The 19,128-nt window shown below is 41.8% G+C and overlaps 2 protein-coding genes and 1 long non-coding RNA gene across 3 annotated transcripts in view; 2 read left to right on the top strand and 1 right to left on the bottom strand.

Annotated features, from left to right (window-relative positions):
* Positions 1-253: 253 nt before the first annotated feature.
* LOC311130151 lies at positions 254-10,176 on the bottom strand. Its single transcript, XR_014613336.1, has 4 exons — positions 9,285-10,176; positions 4,670-4,735; positions 4,373-4,439; positions 254-1,361 (listed from the first exon to the last, which is right to left on the bottom strand). It is a non-coding gene; the product is annotated as an uncharacterized lncRNA (long non-coding RNA).
* On the top strand, positions 8,715-13,048 carry LOC311130150 (apoptosis facilitator Bcl-2-like protein 14). The gene is made up of 7 exons (XM_084162837.1): positions 8,715-9,022; positions 10,183-10,580; positions 10,732-10,833; positions 10,986-11,047; positions 11,354-11,503; positions 11,794-11,907; positions 12,052-13,048. The coding sequence occupies exons 2-7, from the start codon at positions 10,187-10,189 to the stop codon at positions 12,091-12,093; spliced, it is 864 nt and encodes a 287-aa protein (XP_084018963.1). The 5' UTR covers positions 8,715-9,022; positions 10,183-10,186; the 3' UTR covers positions 12,094-13,048.
* A 399-nt stretch (positions 13,049-13,447) lies between these two features.
* LOC311129602 (ras association domain-containing protein 3-like) overlaps positions 13,448-19,128 on the top strand; it is a 75,282-nt gene continuing 69,601 nt past the window's right edge. Inside the window, exon 1 of the mRNA XM_084161945.1 lies at positions 13,448-13,964. Coding sequence (XP_084018071.1) covers positions 13,589-13,964 — 376 coding nt within the window. The 5' untranslated portion in view covers positions 13,448-13,588. The remainder of the gene's footprint in view (positions 13,965-19,128) is intronic.

Below are 19,128 nucleotides of genomic sequence, written 5' to 3'. Positions count from 1 at the left end.
TCACCCTATCGAAGTTGAAAGGGTGACATCAGACTTAAGGTTAGGGTAAGGGTTAAGTGTAGGGTAGGGATGGCCCAAGGATCCCAGATAGCACTAACCCTGTTGTATCCCTGGCCTAAAGGACAATGGTGTATATAAACCAGATGATGTGTGTGTATATATATATATATATATATATATATATATATATATATATATATATATATATATATATACACACACACACAAAGATGCATATAAATGAGTAGGCTATATAAAAGATGAAACACATCATTGGTAGTGGCATGCACTCCTCTCCTATATCTTTGTTGATACAGCTTTGGCCCAGTCTTTTAATGTAGGTTTGGTTGGCTACATTTTAGCAACCAAACATCCATATCAATCATTAGATTAGGCTAAGGTCAGATATTTCATTATTTGCGTGAACCTTTTTAACACTATCAGCTTTTACATTCAGACAATACCATAACTTACAATATAGGATAACAAACCCTTCGATGAATGAAAATAATGTAAGGCAATGTTAATGCCTTGATGAATTTGAAAATGCAAATGTAATTTAAAAAATATATATTCTAATTGAATTGATGAATGAAAATAATGTAAGTCAAGGCTTCTGCCTTGCTGAATTGAAATAGCAAAAATAATGTAACTGAAAAACAAATGTAAGATGACGTTTCTGTTTTGAAGAAAAGTGTTCATCGAGGGTCCTCTCTCCTCGTCTTTAGTACACTGTAACCGATGCTAAATTGCTTATATCATCTATACATTAAAGTAGGATAGGCTAGTCTTAGCCATAATTACCCATGGTCAGAATTCCAGTTTTATATTCAGATAGGCCTACAATAAATGTGGAACAATTATGTGCAAGGCATGGACTTATAGACCTGCAACCTCATAGCTGTCAGAACGAAATAGGGCCTTCTGAGATTTCTTTGTACTCTTTTTAGAGCTTTATTAATTTTTTCATGTAAGACAAGGCTTCAGCCCTGATGATGGACTTGATGATTAAGTATTCATTGAGGGTACTCCCCCTCTTCTCTTCTCTTCTCTCCTCTCCTCCTCTTCCTCTCCTCAGTACACATAGCCGTACTGGGGGTAGCTCATCCAGTTCAATCGAGTACATTCTTAACTGAATGAACAAAAAAGACGGAATGCAATGAAATAGTTAAATAGTTTGGGGAATTACCTCCTCTCTGAGGGAAGATCCGCGGAGCCAGATGATGTGATGGCAGGTAGCCCTATGCGGGGCTGCTGGTATCGAAACCCCCCACTGGGGGAAAGGAGTTCCTATGACGGGCCTTAAGTTTATCATATCTAGTGGTGGTGGTGGGGAGGTGGATGGTTGTCGAAAACTGTTGCTGAAAAACAACAAATGAGAGAACATGGGTAAGTTGACATATAAATACATCCCCAAATTTACGAAAGGAAGGTGATAATTGCAAGAATGAGCCCATAGGTTGAACAGCAAGCATGAGGAATGTGCATTATTGTGCCGTGCTTATAAGGTAAATACAGTGAGGGAAAAAAGTATTTGATCCCCTGCTGATTTTGTACGTTTGAACAGTGAGAGACAGAATACCAACAAAAAAATCCAGAAAAACGATGTCAAAAATGTTATAAATTGATTTGCATTTTAATGATGGAAATAAGTATTTGACTCCTCTGCAAAACATGACTTAGTACTTGGTGGCAAAACCCTTGTTGGCAATCACAGAGGTCAGACGTTTCTTGTAGTTGGCCACCAGGTTTGCACACATCTCAGGAGGGATTTTGTCCCACTCCTCTTTGCAGATCTTCTCCAAGTCATTAAGGTTTCGAGCATGACGTTTGGCAACTCGAACCTTCAGCTCCCTCCACAGATTTTCTATGGGATTAAGGTCTAGAGACTGGCTAGGCCACTCCAGGACCTTAATGTGCTTCTTCTTGAGCCACTCCTTTGTTGCCTTGGCCGTGTGTTTTGGGTCATTGTCATGCTGGAATACCCATCCACAACCCATGTTCAATGCCCTGGCTGAGGGAAGGAGGTTCTCACCCAAGATTTGACGGTACATGGCCCCGTCCATCGTCCCTTTGATGCAGTGAAGTTGTCCTGTCCCCTTAGCAGAAAAACACCCCCAAAGCATAATGTTTCCACCTCCATGTTTGATGGTGGGAATGGTGTTCTTGGGGTCATAGGCAGCATTCCTCCTCCTCCAAACACGGCGAGTTGAGTTGATGCCAAAGACCTCGATTTTGGTCTCATCTGACCACAACGCTTTCACCCAGTTCTCCTCTGAATCATTCAGATGTTCATTGGCAAACTTCAGACAGGCCTGTATATGTGCTTTCTTGAGCAGGGGGACCTTGTGGGCGCTGCAGGATTTCAGTCCATCACGGCGTAGTGTGTTACCAATTGTTTTCTTGGTGACTATGGTCCAAGCTGCCTTGAGATCATTGACAAGATCCTCCCGTGTAGTTCTGGGCTGATTCCTCACCGTTCTCATGATCATTGCAACTCCACGAGGTGAGATCTTGCATGGAGCCCCAGGCCGAGGGAGATTGACAGTTCTTTTGTGTTTCTTCCATTTGCGAATAATCGCACCAACTGTTGTCACCTTCTCACCAAGCTGCTTGCCAATGGTCTTGTAGCCCATTCCAGCCTTGTGTAGGTCTACAATCTTGTCCCTGACATCCTTGTAGAGCTCTTTGGTCTTAGCCATGGTGGAGAGTTTGGAATCTGATTGATAGATTGCTTCTGTGGACAGGTGTCTTTTATACAGGTAACAAACTGAGATTAGGAGCACTCCCTTTAAGAGCTCAACTCATCCTAAACCATCTCAATTGGGTTGAGGTTGGGTGATTGTGGAGGCCAGGTCATCTGATACAGCACTCCATCACTCTCCTTCTTGGTAAAATAGCCCTTACACATCCTGGAGGTGTGTTTTGGGTCTTTGTCCTTTTGAAAAACTAATGATAGTCAAACTAAGCGCAAACCAGATGGGATGGCGTATCACTGCAGAATGCTGTGGTAGCCATGCTGGTTAAGTGTGCCTTGAATTCTAAATAAATCACAGACAGTGTCACCAGCAAAGCACCTCCACACCATCACACCTCCTCCTCCATGCTTCACGGTGGGAACCACACATGCGGAGATCATCCGTTCACCTACTCTGCGTCTCACAAAGACACGGCGGTTGAAACCAAAAATCTCAAATTTGGGCTCATCAGACCAAAGGACAGATTTCCACCATTCTAATGTCCATTGCTCATGTTTCTTGGCCCAAGCAAGTATCTTCTTCTTAGTGGTGTCCTTCAGTAGTAGTTTCTTTGCAGCAATTCGACCATGAAGGCCTGATTCACACAGTCTCCTCTGAACAGTTGATGTTGAGATGCGTTTATTTGGGCCGCAATCTGTGGTGCAGTTCACGCTAATGAACTTATCCTCTGCAGCAGAGGTAACTGTGGGTCTTCCTTTCCTGTGGCGGTCCTCCTGAGAGCCAGTTTCCTCATAGCGCTTGAGGGTTTTTGCGACTGCACTTATTTGAGCTGTTCTTGCCATAATATGGACTTGGTCTTTTACCAAATTGGGCTATCTTCTGTAAGTGGGGGGGACATAACCTGGCAGGGGGTCAGGGGGTCCTGCTCTAGTATATGTAGCGTGGGTCTCCCCTGATGTGGGCATGTTTTCAATACAGACTCCTTTAGTCGTACTGTATTCCATATAAGGCATCCAGGCCGTACGAAAGTTGCCCAGTATACCCTTAATCTGGTAATAAATCAAATCTAGTGATACATAACTTCACATTGTGGGAGGATAACCAACCTTCCAATTAATGGCAATGCATTTCTTAGCCACTATAAATGCTTGGTTACACAGTTTCTTCAGATAACAGTCTCCAGTATCAACATTTCCAAGCAAACAAAAACAGGGAGAAGGGGGAATCTGTAGACATGCTGAGAAAAAAGAAATAACTCTTTGCCAGAATTCAGCCAGCCTTCACAAGACCATAACATATGCAAATATGTTCCAATTTGTGTTTTACACCTCCAGCAGAGGAATGACATTTCTGAGTAATTCAGTTTCACTGGCATATAGTTTGTTCTATGGATGGCCTTAAACTGCAGTAATTTATGTCTGAGATGATATGAACATGACTATGCATTCAAACATATCTGTATCCATTCATCATCATCAATAGCTTCTACCAGGTCTTCCTCACATTTTAGTTTTACATGTTTTGTGTCATCAGGAAAAGCCTCTATCAACCCTTGATACAGTTTGGAAATCAACTTTGGAGGTTCGTCAGACTGCCTTAAAATAGCATCTGACTTGTCCAGTGTTTGCTGCACAGAGAAAATAAAGTGTTGTATCTGCAAAAATTCACCTCACCTCCATCACAGACTGGTCTTCCCTGGCTGCCTGACCCTGCTGAGACCCCTGTCGCCATCTGATCCTCCTAAAATGAGGCAATGACAAATAATTACCTTGGTGTGCATTTATACATTATATTATCCAAGAATATAATCAATGGATCAATAATTCAAAATACCATTATTCCCAGATCCCAGACTGTAGCTTTAAGCTTAAACTGCTGTCCTGTAGCTACTGTAGGTCTACCCATCAATTCAAGATGGAACTTTGTATCATTCAGTGATATTTTTAATATAGGCCTACTGCAACATTCACCTAAGCTCCGTAGATTGGTCTTCCATGGCTGTCTGACCCTGCTGGGACTCCTGTCACCATCTGATCCTGCTAAGACATGAGCATAGTGTTGTGTACTGACTGCACTAGAGGGCTGCATTCCACAGGATGCCTGCATTCCACGGTAGGCTACTGAAGATGAAGCAGAAAGAGGAGATCAATGCGCGACTACTTTGGGATGAAAATATGTTTGTTGTCCCACAAATTATTTGGAATCGGTCCTCTTTCTGCTTCATCTTCAGTAGCCTACCTTTCCTAGTTGGGCGAGAGAGTTCAAGTGCGCCTAGTATATGTGGTCTCATTGAAATAGAGTAGGCTGCCTACATGGGCGGAGAATCAAGTGGCAGTTAACTTAAATATGATTAGACTGTAGTTTACTACAGTGTCTGTAAATAAATATTGATAATGGAAAGAAGTGGAGGGCGCTGAACCAACGTGAGTCGAAGTGCAATCAAGAAATATAATCAACATTGAAAAGGAAAAAGGCACAACTCGCACATAGGTTAGGCTACTAAGGTGAGCGAGTGTGGCGCTGTCACGTTCGTTGTATAAAGGATTGGACCAAGGTGCAGCGTGGCATGCGTACATGTTTAATTTATTAAATAAACACCTGACAAAATAACAAAAGCAACTGAACGTGAAGTTCTAAAGGCTAACAGCAACAAGCCTAAACTGAAACAGAAACAAGATCCCACAACTAAAGGTAGGCAAAATGGCTGCCTAAGTATGATCCCCAATCAGAGACAACGATCGACAGCTGCCTCTGATTGGGAACCACACCCGGCCAACATAGAAATATAATAAACTAGATTCTATCCAAATCACACCCTGACCTAACCAAACAGAGAATACAAGTGATCTCTAAGGTCAGGGCATGACAGGTGCATTTTCATTTTCAATAAATATTTATTACCCATTTATTTGTCTCTGCCTGCAAATCGTCCTCCTAAAAGGTAGCCTATATCCTAGGCCTATGCAAAACGTAGCAAGTGTCGCTGTCATCATTCTTGCTGCTTCCAGTTCAGTAGCCATACCTGCGAGATCAGGTGTGCGTGTGATCTCAAAATAGAGTAGGCTATAGCCTATGCAAGGGTGGAGAAGCACGAGCAGGAAATCTCTCCAAGGAAATGTTCTTCCTAAATAGGCCTATTATTAGGCTATAGTTTACTACCTTGCCTAGAAATAGGCCTAAATATTGATCACCCATATTTCTGTCTGAAAATCTTCCCACTCCTAAAAGGTAGGCTATAAAAATAGCTGAAGAGAAAGTGCAAGTCTCTCCAACTCTGCTCTCTTCAAACTACATCTAGCATGTTGGCTGATATAGCCCAGTAATACAATATAAGGGCCATGTGAGAATCTCTGGTAATTTAACCTATTTCTTAGGTTATTTTGTGCATTTGATATTGTCTATAGGGCGCAAAATTGCTGGGACCATGGCTGGCAAGTGAGCTGCATCACATCCCCCTAAAATAACATTGCTGGACTGGGTTTGGGTTTGGGATCAGTTCTTGCGGTTGGGTTTGGGACCAGTTCTTGCGGTTGGGTTTGGGACCAGTTCTTGCGGTTGGGTTTGGGACCAGTTCTTGCGGTTGGGTTTGGGACCAGTTCTTGCGGATGGGTTTGGGACCAGTTCTTGCAGTAGCGGATGGGAGTCGGACAGAAAGCCAGTGGGTGCTGGCAGGAGCGGGATGAAGAAATCGGTCCAGCGTACACCTCTACTGTGCACCATGACAGTGAAGCCTGTAACGTTAGAGCTGTTTATTACTGTGTCCGTGTGAAAAGTAGGGAATTAGCTAGGGAAACTGACAGATCAATAACGTTACATTGCCATACTGACTAATAAAACTAACATTGCACTGAAAAAAACATCAGAATGTCAATCTTCAATCATTTGGCCGATGGTTTCATCATTTGATTCAGGTCTAGTGTGATTGAGGCAAAAATAATAGCTAACGTTAGCCAACTTTGGGCCAGCTCTCTCTCGAACGGTACATCAACTGGCGAAAGCTAGCCAAGTCCAGCTACATCAGTCAACTCTCCCGTGCTGATCCAGCCAGCCTTCCAGAAGCTTTGCCTTCACATAGTTTACCCGGCCGCTCAGAAGCATCCGCATGGTCCTAAAGCACACGGTTGCCTCTTTTCGTATCACATTGCAATGGTAAAACTGGGGGGGACAAAAATGCAATTTCAGAATAAGAATGTGGGGGAATGTGGGGGAATGTGGGGGGATATGACACCCCATCCCAAGTGAAACTTGCGCCCCTGTACTCGATCCAAATATGTGCGTGTGTGCTTGTGGGTTCCTCCACCCTGCTGACGGCTTACCCTTTCACTCACTATTTTCCATAATATACCTGTGCTTACCTGCATGCACAGGTAGCATACCTGTCAATGATCAACAAGATAATGTAGGCCTAAGTTACTTGAACTGATATAATAAGGTGTAGTCATTTTCCAGCACTACCTGTGGATGTCTCATGAGTCACAACAAAATATGTTATAAACAAGGTTGTGGTAGGCTAACTGAGGGTATTTGTCACAGGACATGTTTCCACTATTGCTTGCCTCTGACATTACATTTACATTTTACATTTGAGTCATTTAGCAGACGCTCTTATCCAGAGTGACTTACAGGAGCAATTAGGGTTAAGTGCCCCACATCATTTCCTGTGTTTTGATTCAAGTCAAGGTAAGCTTTTGGTTTTACTAATTTATTGACACCGGGGCCCACCGGTGTAACTGCTTACTGACTGTACACTGTAACGTTACTTCATGATTGTAGCGGGTTTACTAACTCGTTAGTTCTATTAGCTATGTTGACTATGACGTTACTTTAGCTAATATGGTGACAATGATGTAGGCTGTGTGTAGCGGTTTGGCTTGGAAAGGTTTTTTCGCCTGGTCACACAGCTGATGTGTTGTCCACAAGCGAAGGGAAGAGCTGAAATGAGGAGAGCGCATAACGTAGATGCGAGAAGGAATACAACGTGGCTGCTATGAAACTGTGTACTGTGTTTACGTGTGATCAGGGGTGTATTCATTCCGCCGATTCTGTTGAAAAACATTTCTTAAACCTGAAGCAAACGGAACAAAACGGGGATAAACATACCTGAATTTGTCCAATAGAAACTCTCGTTTGCAACTGTTGGACTAATGATTACACCCAATGTCTGCTAGATGCAGGCAAGAGTGTGCAATGCGGTATTGAATGTCACTGTCTGTCCATGTGTCACTGTCTGTCACATCAAATGTGTCTCTCGACCTGTGTGCACCTACGTTGTAAACTTTAATTCGTAGGTTATAGCAGCCTCATGATGGTTATAGGGAAAATGTGAGTTTCATGTAGTAGCCTAAACCTATCGCTGTTACATTTAACTGGGTGAATGGAATATGAATGACAGTCATCCAATATGCTGTAATAGAAATAAGGCCACTCCTCGTGAAAAAATAAAAATCCTCCCTAATCTGAAACGGCACTGACCGCCTCTGGGTGACAGGTACACAATCCTGTGAATGACTCCCAACTTTCAGAGTGGGTTAGAAGACACATAGTTGTGTGGTTGAATATCACAGGTGCCTCCTAAAACTAACGCTGGGCATTTCCTTAGGGAATAGAATAGAATATTATTGTTGTCCATTTTGAAGGTGGCTAACTGAATCGCTCTATCCAGTCTCAGAGAGACTTTATCAGTCATTGGCTATGCCTGCAATATAGTCACAACCTTTACCCAGTACAGCCAGCAGGTTGATATGGCCTGTACAGACAGGGATCAGACTGGCAAGCTGTTATATTATGTATTATTTTTGGAAGGGGATACATTTGATAGACATTAGGAATATTCCAACCCCACCAGAATGTACAATTGTGTCCTAATATCGGAATAACTATCAATTTAGAAGTATAGATAAAATAGCAGTGTCATTGCTTTGTTTCTCTAAATAAGATGACTAACTGTTATCACGGGGTTTAATGCAGCATAATGTATACCGCAGATAAACTCCACTGAAGAAGAGGAAGTATCATGTGTCACAATAGGTTAAAAAAAACGCCGTCATGTCAACAGCCTGACTTGGTTTCAATTTCGACTACGGATCTGACTTTGACTGTGGTTATTTATACAGGTTTTAAAAAACGCCGTCATGTCAACAGCCTGACTTGGTTTCAATTTCGACTACGGATCTGACTTTGACTTTGACTGTGGTTATTTAGGTATAAATAACCACAGGGAGTCAGTCGGACAGGCAGCAGGCAGAACTAGAGTTTGAAGAATCAGAAGAACGCTCGCTCATTCACAACATAAAACTTCGGCAACTGGCCCAGACGTAGTACACGTAAGTAGGCCTAGCTTTTTATTTGATAAATAAGTAACGTTAAGTGCCGATTTAATAACTTAATATATTTTTTAACTTTGTCACCGTGAAAGTTTTACTGTCCATAATTTGTTTCCCAGTACGCGCCTGGTAGTGGACATTGATGACATTTCACAGATATACACTTGTTTTTGTGGGAAATCTTCCGAACAAGAATTAATATGAAAAGCGTATACTCAAATATGAAAATATTACGTCATGTCTCAAAGTCGATATATCTTACCTCGATATTGTTTTATGTCTTCCGGATTCGAGAAGAAAGGTGATGAGTTCAACGGTTAGACTGTCAGTTTGCATTAATTCTCGCACAGCATCCAGCCTAATTTACCTGATTTTTGACCACTTATTTCCCTCTGGCCTCCATTTAATTATCCACTCCAATAACTTTTGAACGGATTATGTTAGAGACATGAGGGTTGGGCCATTGGTTTGCTTAGAGGTGTATCTACACAATGAACATATCGTATTTGACCCATTGGTCAAAAGATGCGTTTTTGATTGGACACCCTACTATTTATGACATTCGGGACAAAACATTTTTAACCTAAAGTAATTATAATTTGGTGGGTGCTTATATTTGTCCAATTTCACATATGTAAGCTACAAGTGTGTATTATACGCGTATGTGAATTGGAAATATGTTTTGGTTGCATATCACAAATCCAAGTGCTTTGCTCAAGGGCACATTTACAGGTTTTTCACCTTGGGGATTCAAACTAGCAACCTTTCAGTACTGGCCCAAAGTCCTAACCACTAGGCTATCTGCCGCCTATTGATGTAATTTGTCAAACTGAGAAAACTCTGTCACAGGACAAAAGGGCATGCCTTGGCATGTTGTCTTCCCATTTTTTGGCATCAAAGTTATGCCCTTTACCATCACGTGAGTATTACTGCTCTCTAGAGGTGTGTTGTAATGTTTTTGCAATGAAAATTCTCATTCTCCATTCCCAATGTGCTGTTAGGGCTGACTGTGCATTGCACTCTTCCAGGAAAGTATACCTTCATAAACTGTTTTTAAACTGCATAGGAGAACTTACACATCAATATTGCCGGATTTGTGTAATGGAGGATGTTGCAGCTATACACTCACTTCCTGTTGTGGTTTGTTTATTTTTGTTTAGAGAGATGGCGAACAGCAATATCAATGGAAGTACCAACAGTAATGTGAATGGGAGTGCCAAAGCTGGGATGCCAGGGGATATGGATGGCATGGAGGACAGTGTGGAGTTCAGACTGATGATGGCGTACGCCCAGAGGAGGAGACCTAGGGAGGTGTTGTGCCCGCTACCTCAAGGCACAGACACCCAGCCGGGTGGCACAGAGTCACTAGAGGGCCATGCAGACACATTAATAAAGAAGACAAAGAAGAAGAAGGCGATGAGAATGAGGCTGCAGAGCTTGTTGAGCTGTATCCGACCCCATAGAGACAGTTCAGCTGTAGCATCAGGACCACCAAGAACACCACCACCAGCATCACCAACGGGCACCCAAAGGTCCTGCTTCAGATCCTTTGGCAATGGTGAGTTTGTATCAGGGGAAGGAGAGACAGGAGGGTTGTTTGATTGCATGTGTTGGTGTAATACTTTAAAATGTAAGGTACATTGTATGTTTCTTCTTTAGTCAGCTGGTTTGACCTCATACCAAGCATACTAAAGCTGTGTGTGTTTCAGGTTCAGTGGGAGATGAGCTGAACGAGGTAGCTGACCGGTTGACTCAGATTGCTGATGGAGTGAGCTTCAGTCCTGGGGATCTGGAGACTGATGGAGAGGAAGGTATAAGACCGACTCAGCTGCCATATCTGGGTTGTATTCATTAGGCACCAAATGGGGAAAAAAGGGACTGAAACAGGGAGGGGCTACCAGAACTTGTCCAATAACAATATCTCTGACCTCTAACCCCTTACCCTCTTCTATCTGCCTTTCAGATGCTATAGAGACTCTGGTGGGGCTGCTGCTGAGAGGAGCGGGAGACAAACTCAATGAGGAGGTAAAGGATGGCAGGAAATATCAGTTTCTGTAGGTAGAACCAGTGTGATTGTGTAATTCTGTCTATGCCCACATGGTGTCACTCTACACACAGATAATATTAGTCTATCTGCAAGACTGGGTTTTAGTGATGGCATGTTTATATGGTTGTTGCCCTGTCCTCCCCTCACAAAGAGAAACAGGGAAGAGATGGTGGTGCATTCACTTATCATTCATCATTCATTTTTCATCACACGGGCATTCACCCATAAAATACTTGTTGGGATTGGGGTGTAAACTTTACTGTCCTCTATCCTGTCCCTGTCAGGTCCTGAAGGATGCCTCTTTGTCCTCAGAGCTCTTTGGCTCCTACAGCTTCTACGAGAGGACCATCTCTACCTTCCTCAGGAGACTGGGCCTGACCTCTGACCCCAGCACTCAGGGGTCACGCAAGGCCCAAATCGCCCTGACTTGTGAGGTAATCATGACAGAAATACATTTACATATAACTTTTTTTTCCCAACCCATTTCCCGTTTCCCGGACATATATTTAAACCTAGTCCTGGACTAAAAAGCATGCTCAAGAATCCCGATTGAAAGTGTTTTTTACTCCAGGAATATGCTTATTCTGGGTCTTGGAAACTGTCCCTGTAAGTGCTTTACATTGTATGCGGCTAAATCACCCATTGGAGTACCACAAGCATGTTTATCCATTGGCACATAGCAGCCATTTTGTGTAAAAAGTCTCAACCCTCTCTGCTCCACCAGGTGACCAGTCGCCTGTCAGCGGTGGACAGCCTCCCTATGAGCCGGGTGCTAGGCTTCGGAGCCAAATACCTGCAGGATCACTTCTCTTCCTGGGCCAGACAGCAGGGTGGATATGTACGTACATACAGAGATACATTGCCTATAGTACTGGAGGTCCACCTTCTTGCTCCTATCAATGATCTACAGCTGACAAAAATATCAGTGGTATTCTGTGAGATGTTGAGCAATGATCAATACAGTTTTCATTTCTCTCAACAGGAGGAAGCTTTTGTGAATGATGATGAGGAGGAAGTCGACTGAGCCAGAGGGATTTTCCCCATTCTATACCCCCATTGGCTTCTTCCTGATTATCCACTCTTTTCCCAAAGTATGCATTTGTGCACTTTCTGTCATGGATCAGAATTTGATTGGTGTAATTATTGGCTAAAGGGAGTTTCCACCATTGTTATATCCATAACGGGAAGGGGTGGTAAAGGGTGGGTAATTGGGATGGAGCCCTCCTCTAACCCCTAGAGAAGTTTCAACTCAGGGCAATGTATTGCTATTATTGCATGCCCAATTAAACGTTGATTTTGCACAAAGAAACATGTACATAGAAATATAGATGACTGTCTTCCAGAGCCATAGGATATGAGGGAAACTACTTCATCTCAAGCCCCATTCCTTCTTTCGAATTATAAATTGATATGATATAAGAATGTATATGAAAGTACAGTATTTGGGTGTTTATAGGAATGTAAAAAATTGAAAAATCTGTTGAATTAAACATATCTACTTTATTATTTTACTTTATATATAGGTATTTACTTAATTTTTTATTGTAAGAATAATGATGATGAGACTGTCTACTCTTGATGTAGTCTATACTGTCTGATCCAAATAATGTTTACATAAAGCAACATTGCCAAAGATGTCAACATTCCAGACCTCCAGAACTTTTGTTCTCAGTTGATCCAGAGATGGAATCACTATATTTTTAAACCATGACTGGACCAAACACTGGGGCAGCGACTGTAGCCTACATATACTGTATGGAAGTGCTTCTATTCTGACTGCTATATGGTCACACCGTCATTCTCTGTGTGCTGAGTCTATGCATCAGAATGTCTGCGTTATTTGTTTAATAAGAATAATTACACACATTCCATGTTATGATTATAGTGTTCAATGTTAACACTGATTTAGACAGCTTTGTGACTGTTTGATTTATGTTTAAATATTCATTTATTGAATAAAAATAGGTCTACTGAAAAGACTCCTAACATTGTGTAAAGTGATTTAGGACCAAGTGGTAATTATATTGAAATGCAATCTCAAGATCATCACGCACAGCATACCTGTACAGGTAGGTCACTCATGTACAGGTATTGTGGACAGGTACTTCACTCATGGAGGGAGGGGGGATTTATTGGGGTCTGTACTGAAATGAACCCAACCCGTTTCCTGCACCTGCTCAACCTGCTTACAGACAACAGGAACACACAAAAACAGGCCAGAGAGAGAACGCAGTGTCATCTATTCACACAATGTGGATTTCAACATGCAGATAAAATGATGTGTCGCCTACTGAACAGCTTGTTCTGTGTCTCACCTGTGATGCGCGCGAGGAAGACTGTCATCATTGCTGTCGCCTGTGTGCTCGAAAGAGTGCGTGGTAATGTAAGACGATGCACCAAAGTAGGAGGTACTCACCGACGCGCTACATCGGCGTCGTATCATCGTTAATAAATCAGCACTGACACTGAGGACGAATACAGTAGACTACAGTCGAGGGGAATTTTTCAACCCGCCCAGGATGCACCATTCGAAAGTCAAGGGAGTCAGAGCCGTCCGGAGGCATACCTCTACTCCAAGCCGCAGTCTGGAGAGCATCGAGGCGGTCTGGAGAGAGGGAAGAGCATACTCGTTACCAAACCTTGTAGAGAGAAGACCGGAGCCGGATAGTATACCGTACCCGGTGAAGGTGATGAACCCCGCGGAGAACGGCTGCCGCGGCAGTAGGAAAAGGGGATTCAAGCCCCCGGATGTGAGGACCATATTCTCCCCCATTGAGAGAGACTCCTGGGTGAGGGAGGAGAGGGGGGAGGGACACACCTTCTACCTAGGTCTTTCGGGCGCATGGTGCGATGTGTGCTGCGAATACATCCTCCACTTCTCCCTGATGTGTTCAGGTGAGTTCTACTATTGTATGATGGTTCAGGTGAGATAGTTTGACTGTCTTAGCTCCAATACCGTCTACTACAGCAGACAACATACTGGTTAACATATAGCCTCAAGGTATAAAGCGTATCAATATAATGGCTTATTAACTGGATACCTAAACTGCCTTATGAATCTAGACTTTCTTTCAGGCTCCATACAATCTGGATATAAACACATACAGTGCCTTCAGAAAGTATTCATTCATATCCCTTGGCTTATTCTACATTTTGTTGTGTTAAAATGGAATTCAAAATTGATTAAATATATTTTTTAAATATATCACCCATCTACACACAATACCCCATAATGACAAAGTGAAAACATGTTTTTAGAAATTTTAGCAAATGTTTAAAAATGAAATAAGGAAATATCTAAAATACATAAGTATTCACACCACTGAGTCAATACTTTGTAGAAGCACCTTTGGCAGCGATTAAAGTGGTGAGTGTTTTCTGGTTTAAGTCTCTAAGAGCTTTCCACACCTGGATTGTGCATTTGCCCATTATTCTTTAAAAAATTCTTCAAGCTTTGTCAAATTGGTTGTTGATCATTGCTAGACCACCATGGAAAAAGTCAAGGGGTGGGAATACTTTCTGTAGGCTGTACATGTTCCGTAAGGCATGGCTACATACAGACTACTTCCACACAGGGCCAGGCTATACACACACTCACACACACACTCACACACACACTCACACACACATACACACTCACACTCACACTCACACACACCATGCTGATAAACTGGTTTGAAGGGAAACACTGCCATTCCTGTACGTTCATACACATGCTTTCCTCTCGGCTCAGCTCACTCTGCATTCTTCCACTGATAGTCACTCACTCACTTCCTCAAGCTAATGTCATAGGAACCTGTTTACTGATGATTGATACAGTATATTGTTGTTGTTACTCCTATCATTGCTGCATTACTCCCTGCTGGGCAAAAACTGGTTGAATCAATGTTGTTTCCACGTCATTTCAACCCCCAAAATCTATGTGATGACGTTGAATCAATGTGGAAAACTGATTGGATTTGCAAAAAGTGATCAACTTAAGGGCATTTATTTTAACCTAAATCCAATGACATGGTGACATTTTTTGTTGATTTCACGTTGAATTCACATTAGTTGACAACTCAACCAAATGTAAATCAAAACTAGACCTTGAACTGACGTCTGTGCCCAGTGGACCATCAGTCATCATACGTGTAAAAGCATTGCTTGTACGTTGATGGTTTTAAAGCACCTCTCCACATTGTCATGTCATTCTGCAGTGGTCTGATATAGTTGCGGCCTCTACTGTTACATTAACTTGTTGACTTATGCAATGTGATGGTCAAATGTCCAGTTGTGTCTTAACTAGACACTGAGAGTGGGTACATGCAGATGCTGTAGAATATTTCCTCCTTTACACATCTGGCATAGAATTGGTCATAACCCAATCATGAATTGAACCATACATTGGCCATTAAAAACATGGTCATTAGAACCCTAACCTGGTCAATACAACCATAACCTATTTCAAGATTTAATGTCACATGCACAAGTACAGTGAAATGCTGTTCTTGCAAATTCTAACCCCAACAATGCAGTAATCAATAACAATGTAATACTAAAAATAACAAGGTAGAACAAAAACACACGAGCTATAAAAATAAGAAATAATAACAAGATAAAGTAAGTAAGCATACTACAGTTGAAGTCGGAAGTTTTTCATACACTTAGATTGGAGTCATTAAAACTCATTTTTTAACCACTCCACACATTTTTTGATAACAAACTATAGTTTTGGCAAGTCGGTTAGGACATCTACTTTGTGCATGAAATAAGTAATTTTTCCAACAATTGTTTACAGACAGATTGTTTCACTTATAATTCACTGTATCACAATTCCAGTGGGTCAGAAGTTTACATACACTAAGTTGACTGTGCCTTTAAACAGCTTGGAAAATTCCAGAAAATGATGTCATGGCTTTAGAAGCTTCTAATAGGCTAATTGACATAATTTGAGTAAATTGGAGGTGTACCTGTGGATGTATTTCAAGGCCTGCCTTCAGACTCAGTGCCTCTTTGCTTGACATCATGGGAAAATCAAAAGAAATCAGCCAAGACCTCAGAAAAATAATTGTAGACCTCCACAAGTCTGGTTCATCCTTGGGAGCAATTTCCAAACGCCTGAAGGTACCACGTTTATCTGTACAAACAATAGTATGCAAGTATAAACACCATGGGACCACGCAGCCGTCATACCGCTCAGGAAGGAGACGCGTTCTGTCTCCTAGAGATGAACGTACTTTGGTGCGAAAAGTGCAAATCAATCCCAGAACAACAGCAAAGGACCTTGTGAAGATGCTGGAGGAAACCGGTACAAAAGTATCTATATCCACAGTAAAAATGAGTCCTATATCGACATAACCTGAAAGGCCGCACAGCAAGGAAGAAGCCACTGCTCCAAAACTGCCATAAAAAAGACTACGGTTTGCAACTGCACATGGGGACAAAGATCGTACTTTTTGGAGAAATGTCCTCTGGTCTGATGAAACAAAAATAGAACTGTTTGGCCATAATGACCATCGTTATGTTTGGAGGAAAAAGGTGGTCGCTTGCAAGCCGAAGAACACCATCCCAACCGCGAAGCACGGGGGTGGCAGCATCATGCTGTTGGGGTGCTTTGCTGCAGTTGGGACTGGTGCACTTCACAAAATAGATGGCATCATGAGGAAGGACAATTATGTGGATATATTGAAGCAACATCTCAAGACATCAGTCAGGAAGTTAAAGCTTGGTCTTCCAAATGGACAATGACCCCAAGCATACTTCCAAAGTTGTGACAAAATGGCTTAAGGAAAACAAAGTCAAGGTATTGGAGTGGCCGTCACAAAGCCCTGACCTCAATCCTATAGAAAATTTGTGGGCAGAACTGAAAAAGTGTGTACGAGCAAGGAGGCCTACAAACCTGACTCAGTTACACCAGCTCTGTCAGGAGGCATGGGCCAAAATTCACCCAACTTATTGTGGGAAGCTTGTGGAAGGCTACCCGAAACATTTGACTCAAGTTAAACAAATTAAAGGCAATGCTACCAAATACTAATTGAGTGTCTGTAAACTTCTGACCCACTGGGAATGTGATGAAATAAATAAAACCTGAAATAAATCATTCTCTCTACTATTATTCTGACATTTCACATTCTTAAAATAAAGTGGTGATCCTACCTGACCTAAGACAGGGAAGTCTTTCTAGGATAAAATGTCAGAAATTGTGAAAAACTGAGTTTAAATGTATTTGGCTAAGGTGTATGTAAACTTTCGACTTCAACTGTATATACAGGGTCAGTTCCAGTACCATATTTAGAATGTGCAGGGATACTGGATCGATAAAGGTAGATATTTATAGGTGTAAGGTGACTAAGCATCAGGATATATGATAAACATTGTAGCAGCAATGTATATGATGATTGTATGTGAGTGAGTGTGTGTAGAGTCAGTATAAATGCATGTGCATATTATGTGTGTGAGCAACTGATGAAGTGAGTGTTTCTATGTGTGTTGGAGTATCAATGTGCATAAGAATAAAATACAAAGGTCAACTCAGATAGTCAGTGTAGCCATTTTGTTAGCTATTCAATAGCATAGAGATCATATTAAATTACTATTAGTATTCTTATTCCTAATTCTATGGGCAATAGAACCCTAATCTGGTCTTTAGAACCCTTACTTGGCCATTAGAACTCTTACCCTCACAGGTTCTGCGCTGCTGTCCCCTGCCCTATGTAGTAGCTCTGGCAGTCCTTTATCATAGGTTAACCAGCTGAATTCCTTCTGTTAACCCAAATGTGACATCGGGCTGTACGGACAAAGTGAGACTGGACTCAGGTTGCAGCAGGTGATCCGGTGTGGGAGGGAAAAAGAACCAGCAGTATGTTCTGACCACACAGTGAATGTTTAATGGTGTTGTGAAGTTTTCTGCTCTCGCACTTAGTTGACTCCCTCCCTGTGGGGTTCTGTTTTCGGGGGGAGGAGCTATTCTATTATCATATGAAATCAAATACAATTTTATTGGTCGCATACACATATTTAGCAGATGTTATTGCGGGTGTATTGAAATGCTTGTGTTCCTAGTTCCAACAGTACAGTAATATCTAACAATACACACAAATCTAAAAGTAAAATAATGGAATTAAGAAATATATACATTTTAGGATGAGCAATGTCCTATGTATATATATACATTGCATTCGGAAAGTATTCGGACCCCTTGACTTTTTCCACATTTTGTTACGTTACAGCCTTATTCTAAAATTGATTAAATATTTTTTTTCCTCTCATCCATCTACACACAATACTCCCATAATGACAAAGCAAAAACAGGTTTTTAGATTTTTTAGCAAATTTATAAAAAATAAACAACTGAAATATTACATTTACATAAGTATTCAAGACCCTTTACTCAGTACTTTGTTGAAGCACCTTTGGCAGCGATTACAGCCTCGAGTCTTCTTGGGTATGACGCTACAAGCTTGACACACCTGTATTTGGGAAGTTTCTCCCATTCTTCTCTGCAGATCCTCTCAAGCTCTGTCAGGTTGGATGGGGAGCATCGCTGCATGGCTATTTTCAGGTCTCTCCAGAGATGTTAGATCGGGTTCAAGTACGGGCTCTGGCTGGGCCACTCAAGGACATTCAGAGACTTGTCCCGAAGCCACTCCTGCGTTGTCTTGACTGTGTGCTTAGGGTAGTTCTCCTATTGGAAGGTGAACCATCAACCCCAGTCTGAGGTCCTGAGCACTCTGGAGCAGGTTTTTATCAAGGATCTCTATGTACTTTGCTCCGTTCATCTTTCCTTCGATCCTGACTAGTCTCCCAGACCCTGCCGCTGAAAAAAACCATCCCCACAGCAAGGGAAGGGGTCTGAATACTTTCCGAATGCACTGTGTATGTATGTATATGTGTGTATACAGTGAGGGAAAAAAGTATTTGATCCCCTGCTGATTTTGTACATTTGCCCACTGACAAAGAAATGATCAGTCTATAATTTTAATGGTAGGTTTATGTGAACAGTGAGAGATAGAATAACAACAAAAAAATCCAGAAAAACGCATGTCAAAAATGTTATTAATTGATTTGAATTTTAATG

This window comes from Coregonus lavaretus, assembly GCF_964263955.1.
Source record: "Coregonus lavaretus genome assembly, chromosome: 5".
Taxonomy (NCBI): domain Eukaryota; kingdom Metazoa; phylum Chordata; class Actinopteri; order Salmoniformes; family Salmonidae; genus Coregonus; species Coregonus lavaretus.
Note: the sequence above shows the minus strand (reverse complement) of the source record. Positions and strands in the feature narration are given on the sequence as shown.

Bases quoted from the DNA above. Each gene is read 5' to 3' on its own strand.
- LOC311130150 (XM_084162837.1), top strand. From the start codon at position 10,187: ATGGCGAACAGCAATATCAATGGAAGTACCAACAGTAATGTGAATGGG. The intron at 10,581-10,731 runs GTGAGTTTGTAT...TGTGTGTTTCAG, and splicing joins CTTCAGATCCTTTGGCAATG to GTTCAGTGGGAGATGAGCTG. The intron at 11,504-11,793 runs GTAATCATGACA...CTGCTCCACCAG, and splicing joins AAATCGCCCTGACTTGTGAG to GTGACCAGTCGCCTGTCAGC.